This window comes from Dunckerocampus dactyliophorus, chromosome 2, assembly GCF_027744805.1.
Source record: "Dunckerocampus dactyliophorus isolate RoL2022-P2 chromosome 2, RoL_Ddac_1.1, whole genome shotgun sequence".
Lineage (NCBI taxonomy): Eukaryota > Metazoa > Chordata > Actinopteri > Syngnathiformes > Syngnathidae > Dunckerocampus > Dunckerocampus dactyliophorus.
In genome coordinates this window covers 13,808,789-13,817,500 of record NC_072820.1, presented here as the reverse complement: position 1 = coordinate 13,817,500, position 8,712 = coordinate 13,808,789, and the positions used below count along the sequence as shown (strand labels likewise).

The following is an 8,712-nucleotide window of genomic DNA, read 5'->3' as shown; positions in this document are numbered from 1 at the left end:
TTGAACAGCTGGCTAAACAGAATAAAGGGACAGAGCAGAGAGGCCTACATGGGTGTTCATCCTTCAGTATAATCTTTCACACACGAGTCTGAGGCCAGGGTGGGTTTATGTGTTTTTTACATAACATCCCCCTTATCGCACCTAGCCCATACTAAAGTCGGACCTACAACGCTCTTGGGTCTAATGTTTCGGACAACCCAAATGTGAGCAGAGAAGGATTACACACACAAGTGTAATGATATATTCTCATTGCAGAGCCTCAGTCTAATTAAGGAGGACCCTGAGGAGGGCTTTGACTCAATTAGAACGGGATTCCACATGAACCACTTTGGATGCTTGGCCACCTCTTGAAAATGTTTCTTTCAGTGGGAGCAACGAGCTAGTGAAATGTATCAAGTACGTCTTGTGGTGGAAACCTCAAAACGAGACCACATCGGTCTGTGACATTCCAAAGAGTGGAATACAGCTATGCAGGTCACACGACCCATCTTTCTTTAATTATGTCTATAAGGAAGAGCCCTATTCCCTTTGAATGGTGTCCAACACAACAACGTCAAAGGTCATGTTGCTTATACAGACAGGTGCATTTTTTAAAAGGTCTCCGATTATGCAAAAGTGACTTTTTAAATGATGTTCTAACCGTGATATGTGTCCCTACAGCCAGTTTATGAGCACCAAACATGAGAAAAATCTATCATTTCCCTAACAGACTCCAAACAGATGCTTTTGAAGTTCTGGCTTTTCATGACATCATGAAGGAAAAACCTCCATCCTCATGGACATGATACCACCTCTGACTTACTCCTAGCTAGACAAACCCGACCCGCTTATACACCCACCACTTCATGGAGGACAGCTTTGTAAAAAAAATTTAAAAAAAAGATTTAAACAGGCTTCACTACACATCTTGAAATTACTCCTGGATCTCTGCCAACCAACCGTCAGCCAGCTACAGACGTGGGAGCTTTTTGTTGGTAACAGTGAATAAACAACATGAGATGATGGCGGTGTTGAGGTCAATAGTCAAAACTAACTCTACCAGTCGCAATTTTTCAACTTTTAAGAATTACTGTCCGATATCCAAGAGAATACCTACGTCAGTTTGAACGATGTCCTACATAAGATGGTTGAGGTTAGAGATCACATGGCTAAGTACATGACTCTTGTAAGCACTCTAATGTTTAACTACCTTTTAGGGAGGTCTAACAACAAGAAAACAAGTAATCACTAATATGAGGTGAGACTGAGGGCAGTGAAAAAAATGGAGCCCTGCAGCACAGTTGGGACTGTGGAGTACAATACCAGCAACAGAATCAGCTAACTATTTTTTTTTTTTGTCATCTCTATCCTCAAGTGTTCTACCAATGAGCAGCCAGCAGTGATTAAGGTCACTCGTATGAGATCTTAGTAATCGAAACTATTGAAAACGCAGAATTAATAGTACAAAAAGGTGGAGGTAGCAGAGATCAAAAGCCTTCTTGTCACCTGTCAGACTATCACAATTGTCCTTTCCTAAGACGGGGATGATAAGCTAAGAAAGCTAAGAAAGAATCTAATTCCGTTTGGATGATGTCTGACACAATAGTGCTGCGGTAGCTAAGGTCAAAAGTCATATTGCTCAGTACATTGTTTGTGTCAATGAAATATTAGCGTCTATATACCAAAGCAGGAACATCCAACAGAAAATGGTCATGATAGAGGAGGTCAAATTGGTCAGCATAGATGTACATTGCTTCAGCAAACACCCTCTAGACTTTAAAAGATACGTGATACAATCTGCTTTGAGTAGCTGGGGCCAAAGGTCATACAGTATATCTGTATTGTGTGTTTTTCCCCCCCATCAGGTTAGCTCCATTGGTTATGGGTTTCAATCGCGGGTTCCTCACAGCCGAACAGTGAAGCCTGTCGCAGGGTTCACGTTGTTCGCACATGATCATAAGGATCCTCGTCACATGGTGTGCGTCTGTGTGTGGGGGAGGGAGCACATGTGTACTTTTGGTCAGTGTTGACACTTGCCTTACTTACAGTGTGTCACGGATAGCTGATCCCAATTGTGACTGCTCAGTCCAAACACAGGCAGAAATGCCAAGTCATCAGTTCCTGCTGTCGGGTCACATCCTATTTGCTCTACTTTGAGACGGGAACATGTGGCAATGTACACAAGTTGCATCACAAGTTGTGGACAGGCTGATTATGTGGAAATTCTGTATAAGAGCTAGCATATTGGAGATTATTTGTAACATGTATATTCAATATAGAATGGTGATACATACACTTGTCTCATAATACTGTATCTAGCGCTTGCCCTGTGTGACTGTTACCTCTTGTTACTGTTCCTGCTAACTTTCTGGCACCTGTCTTTCAAACAATGCATAAAAACTTACTGTGCAGTGCTTTTCGGTGGCAAGTTTTGAGTGTCCCTGTTCCTGCTGAATTGCTGTCCACAGGCACTCAAAAAGCCCAGTGGGCATGGCTGGAATATGATTTTGGGCACCAAATGATTGTACCTCACAAATTCCACAACAAGAGGCCTCGCAAATGTGACAGGAACTCATCTCATGGGGGTAATGTCCTTAGTATTTCTGTTCCTGCTTAATTTCTGCCCACTGTCATTAAAAAAATGTCCAGTGGCAAGAGGGTTTGGTGCAGCATGAGTGACATGACCAGGAACAGGAACCTGACAAACGTCTCTCTCTCCTGTTCCTGCTGTCTTTCTGCCCACTAACTGACATTTGCCAATTTTGTCACTGGGCTCTGGGGCACATCAAATGACATGGTCTACAAATCCTGCCTAGCAACAAAAGGCTGTGCAAATGAGTTAGATGATCAGGATCGGGAATCTGACATAAACCTCTCATAATTGTTTTTGGAGTGATGCCTTTAGCGTTTGCCACTGCTGACTTTCTGCCCACTGACTAGCATACTGTATGTTATTTTTCTGTCACCAGGCTTTTGGGCACCAAATGATTGTGCTCCACTTGCTCAGGAACAAGAAGCTTTTTCAACATGTGACACGGCCAACAACAAGAATACGACATTAACGTCTCTCGTAAATAAATTTTGGGATAATGCCGTGAGTGTTCCTGTCCCTGCTGACTTTGACCACTGACTGGCATGTGCCATTTTTTACTGGGTTTTGGGGCAATGAATGTTAATGGGCACCATAAATTTTGTCTAGCAACGAGGGGCTGTGCAAACGGAACGGGAACAAGAATTTCAGCAATTCCGTCACAGTAACTGCGCCTGCTAGAATTCGAATTCAGTTGTGAAGTTTCACCATGAATATAGACTTTTTCATGTCTGTGAAGTTCTATACATCGCGGTTGGAAGACAAACAGGAACTTAAAATAGTAAGCGGGTAACATAGTCTTCCTGATATATTGGCTACATAAGTGGTTGGTCTCCAGTGTCCCCCCTAATTTTTCAAGTGTTTGAGCATACGCAAAAATGACCGCAACATTCCTCGGACTTCTGTGAGCGCCATCAGATGTGCACACTGTAGTATCGCATCTGTCCAAAACCTGAGAACAGAGGCAGTCCAACTCCCATTCTGTTGTATTTTGTATATGTGTGGGTTCGGACAGCAAGGCATATTGTACAATGTAGCTTTCTTTATTCTTAACCTGAGACAAAAGCACTCTCATACAATTAACAATCTGGATCTTGTAGAAAACCCCCAGTTTATAATTTCATTTTCCATTTCTTTTCTTTTATTTATTTTATAAATTACGTATACTTTAATTTACTATTTACACTTTATGTTTTGCAGCAGCCCGTTGTGGCACTATTTCATTCTGGGAATGTACTTGAAATTGATGCCATATTTGTTGTATATGTATACTTTTGTCTAAATGGAAAAAAAACAAAAAAAAAAACGTAAAAAAACAAAAAAATCTCAACTGATCAAATGAAAAGCACGTCAGTAAACATGCGCAGTTATGCCGTGCATTTAGTCCACACTTTTCACTCAGAAAAAGAAAAAAGTATCACGTATTGTTCTTCTGTTTGCACATACTCCGACAGCCACTTACTAAGCCACTTTGGCTTAGTAAATGCCCATTCGTTTTGCCATAATACGAGGTTAGCAAGCAGCATTTACCTCTTTCAACTCCGCTGCCCCATTAGCTGTACGCTAACTTGCGAAACAGCAGCATCTACTATGTAATGCGCTGTTCATGAATTGATTGGCTACATAAGTAACAGGATGAAAACAGGATCTTACCACTGGCTGGACAGTGTTTGTCATCGTGTTATATGTTGTTACCGCTTGTTCACTAAGTTGCGTGGCAAAATGGTACACAATAAATTGTTATGTGTTTATTTCATTTACAGTTCAGGTTGGATTTTATTTTGTGCGTTGCATGGATTGGCTGTGCGCTGAGAACGTGGGAGCAGTGCATGATTGCGCACATGCACAGCTTTGAGGGAACATTGTTGGTCCCCCTCCATTTTTTCTGTAAAAACAATTTCTCCTGGTGATGACCTTGCCACAAGGTCACCATGTATGTGTTTTTTTAAGCAACCATTCATGCACAGCAGCATCAACATGACATTCTAGGTGTGTATGCAAAGGCAACACAAATTCAGTATGAGCAGATGGAGGTGACACCAGCCTGAGACGATCAGTCAGTGCAAGCTTTAAAAATAATTTTTTAAAAAAATCAATAAAAATTAAGGACTTAAGTTTGTCTCACAGCAAGATATTTTACTACTTTGCCCAATAGTCTGACCATATGATTACATCAACCATCCTTCGCTTTCTTACTGGATTGCTGCAATTTGTTTGCTGTATTTAAATCAGACATGAGAGATAAGCAGATGGGCCGTTGGAACCATGATGGACACAAGCCCAGGCTACCATTAGTGAAGAGATGCTTCAAAGCCTGGTTTCTCATCAGACCGTTTGTGCTGATAAGCCTGTAAAACTCTTCCGAGGGTAAGACTCTATAAATTAATACAACTTAAGTTCCTATTGTCTGCCATGAGCTGCAAGTTAATCAAATTGGACTAATCTATATTGATTCCCTGTGTGGGGCAAGTGTTGAAGATTTAAATATCCAATCATGTAAAACTTAATGATAAAGCGGGTAGGTCTGCACTTTCCGTGCTGATTTAATTTAGATACAAGCACAAGATCTTCAATCAGAAATGTAAACATAATATCAATATGACCCAGAATGAACCCACTTGTTTGGTTTACGCTGCTACAGAGGGTGGGAGGGGGACGATGTTTGGTCAGGAGTTGCATTATTCCAGAGTGTGTGTACTAATGACCTTTGCCCTAAATCGAAAGGCTCCTTTCTGTTATGTCCATTGGTGTGACACCGGCAAATTCCATCTGGCCTGTCAGTATGTGCTAGCACTTATATAAAGTACATTGGTTCACAAATTTAGGCTCTGAATAGAGATAGTGACTGGAATAGAGGAGTGTATTGACAGTCATAGAACACTAGGTGACCAAAACACATTGAAAGTGGGCCAGCTTCATTGTTTCTATTGCACTGCAAGGGAGCTCTAAAGGAAGGCTTAGAAACTCCATGCATGGGGATCCCTTTATGCATGTGGGGTGTGGAAATTGTAAGGTGAATGAATGAATGAGGATGTGCATGAGAGTAACATGTCTTACCTTGGTGACCACATTCTGTACAAGCCCTGTGTGCAGCTCAAAGGTCCACGCGTTGCATGTACACTGCGTGTCACCCGTGTCGTTGTGGCTGCCAGCCACCCTCTCGCTCGCATTCTGGGCCACCTCCGACGCCCAGGAGCGGGCCCACGTCACGTTGCTGCTGGTACTTGTGGCGGCTGTAGTAGCAGCGGTCGTGCCGGTGGTGGTGTTGGCAAGGGGCTGGATGCATGTGTTGTTTGGCTGAGCGAGCAAGAAATTGTCCGAGTACTGGCTGAATCCAATGAAGAGTGCCGGGATCCATGTCAGCACGATCAGCTGTTTCTGGTACTTCCCAAAGCCGCCGAGGAAGGGCAGAATCGAGCCGTCGATGCGAGTCAGGGGCACCGAAGGCGACGTGCTCTCGGGGGAGACGAAACCGTTCTCCGGTTGATGGTCGTCGGTGTCAAGCTGCACCACGTCCATCGCGGTTCCGCCGGTAGATGCCTCCTCGGTTGTGTACGGGAAGGAGGGGTTGCAGTGCGCGCCCCTACCAACACCAGCACCACCACCCCCTCCACCACCTCCTTCTCCTCCTCCTCCTCCTCCTCCTCCTCTTCCCCCCACCCTGTCGACTCCACAATGCGTCAATGCGCTCAGCTCCAGCGAGGAGCCACGCCAAGTGGACTGGAAATGAGACGCACCTCTTTTATTGTCAGGAAGCACTTCCTCTCCCGTGTGTGTCTGCATGCAGCAAGAGCACGCCGAAGCTCACACTGCGGCCCACAAACTATATAACAACCTTCCCAGTCGCCCGGTCCATTGTGTAGGTGCGGGCAGACAGAGCAAGCCCTGCTACCGGAAGTGAAAGGCAGGTAACACACCTGAACATAAAGCGGCGCGGAGAGGAGTACTCACCCAACATGGCTGTTCAGAAGGGATGTACACTGCAATTACTTCCTCCATTGTGCCACCCTTTAAAGACAAATGCTTAAACGTTGTATTTAATAAAGAACATAAACGATACAATCATAATATATATTATGTATTTTTCTAGCAGTCATAAGTTACTTTATGAAAAAAATTGTCCCAGACAGGCTGACTTCAATCCGCGCGCAAATACTGTGCCAACTCGCCCCATCGATGTACTTAAAACACACAAGCCCTTAATCACTGTGCCCTCTGCCCGCCTCAGCACCATGGGGAGCAGAGCTTTCAGCCGCTCTGCTCCCAAATTCTGGAGCTCATTACCAACTGACATCCTGACATCCAAAATATTGACTCATTCCCCATCTTCATATCCAGACTCACTTTGACATGTTGTTTTTATCCTTTATTGTTTTATCCGTATCATGTGCACTGCCCTTGGGTTTTTTTTTTTTAGAAAGGCGCTTATAAATTAAATGTATTATTATTACTAGTATTAACACCACTATACTGAACAATATCACATCCTGGAGCCGTGACTGAATAAATGAGAGTGAAATCATTATCAGTGGGCTCACGTGGCTGCTGGGGTGTACACAGGACATCACAAATCTGGGCATGAAAAGCAGAGGAATGTGGAATAGTTCTGAACAAGATTTCATATAAAAAATGAGTCTGCATGCAATCAGAACTTTGACTAGTTGGCTAAAGTATGGAAAAAAAATTATATAACCATCTGATTTTATTTAATTATTGTAACAGTAGTGTTTTAGTCATTGTAATTGTATCATGTGGAACTGCTGAAAGGACAATAAAATCATAAACACTGACTACAAAAATGTAAAACATACATATTGTTTAAATTGTTCCATCAATGTCCTTCATGATGCAAATTGAACAATGGGCACAAAAAGAGGTGCATCTTGACACTTGAACACTTAAACTGTGCAGTTGATCCTGTATGATTGGGGGATGTCCTTATGGGTATAGAAATGATTACAAACTGTAAAAATAGCAGATGCACATGCTCAAAATACATCAATATGTGCCATGTACGGGGCATATTAAGTCATTTGGGGTCCCAAGGCAAACCCATTGGGGCCCTCCATATCCTTGTACTGCACTGACAAATGTTTTTTTTAATTAGTTTATTTGCGTATGTAATTTAGGCCAGGCCGCACGGTGCTCTAGTGGTTAGCATGTTGGCCACAGTCACAGTCAGGACAGTCAGGTTCGAATCTCCGTTGGGCATTTCTGTGTGGCGTTTGTTCTCCCCGTGCGTGCGTGGGTTTTCTCCGGGTACTCCGGTTTGCTCCCCACATTCCAAAAACATGCATGTTAACTTAATTGGCGACTCTAAATTGTCCATAGGTATGAATGTGAGTGTGAATGTTTGTTTGTCTATATGTGCCCTGCGATTGGCTGGCGACCAGTCCAGGGTGAACCCCGCCTGTCGCCCGAGGTCAGCTGGGATAGGCTCCAGCATACCCCCGCGACACTCATGAGGAGAAGCGGTATAGAAAATGGATGGATAGATGGAATTTAGGCCACTTTTTTCCTCCTTTTGAAATCTGTTACTTATCTGTCAACTTAAGTTGCTACTTACACTGCCATGTTTATATACCTCTTTATATATTATAAACTGTGAAAAATGTTGACACCTTCAGTATTTTGTATAAAAACCTCTCCTCTCTGCACATAGTCCATTGCATGAGAAGGGACAGAGGAGCAGTCGAAACAATCATGATAGATTACGCATTTTGATGTCATTTTAAGCTTGTGAATTAAAACTTAAATCTTAATATGTATTTTAAATCAAAGAAAAAAGTCAATAATCAGTATGAGATGTTTGAGGGCACCTGGAAATCTCAGGGCCCTAGGCAATTACTTGTGTTTGCCTAATGGTAAGTACGCCAAACGGCGGACATGCTAACAACTTACAAAGTGAGATGAACTTACAAGTGAGACATCATGTCGAACCACACCTCTCTGTTATGACGGTAGACGTAGACACAATAGTGTCCCCACACAGTGACAGAGTCTGGCGCTCTTTTAGAACTTTATTCTGACCTGAACAGCAGTGCGATTCCGACACCATATATATACCTGCAATTCAAAAACAATACGAGTGTGAAGATAACCATAAAGGTGTTATTTCATGTCTAGTAGACTCTAATAATGTT

General features: G+C 42.9%; 1 protein-coding gene across 2 annotated transcripts in view; it reads right to left on the bottom strand.

Annotated features, from left to right (window-relative positions):
- The window catches only part of LOC129173216 (solute carrier family 22 member 23-like), a 47,150-nt gene extending 40,443 nt beyond the window's left edge, over positions 1 to 6,707 (bottom strand). Inside the window, exon 1 of one of the 2 annotated variants that reach the window (XM_054763927.1) lies at positions 5,627 to 6,707. In XM_054763927.1, the coding sequence (XP_054619902.1) occupies positions 5,627 to 6,352 (726 nt within the window). In that variant the 5' untranslated portion in view covers positions 6,353 to 6,707. The remainder of the gene's footprint in view (positions 1 to 5,626) is intronic. The other variant, XM_054763916.1, reaches the window with a different exon arrangement.
- Positions 6,708 to 8,712: the final 2,005 nt, after the last annotated feature.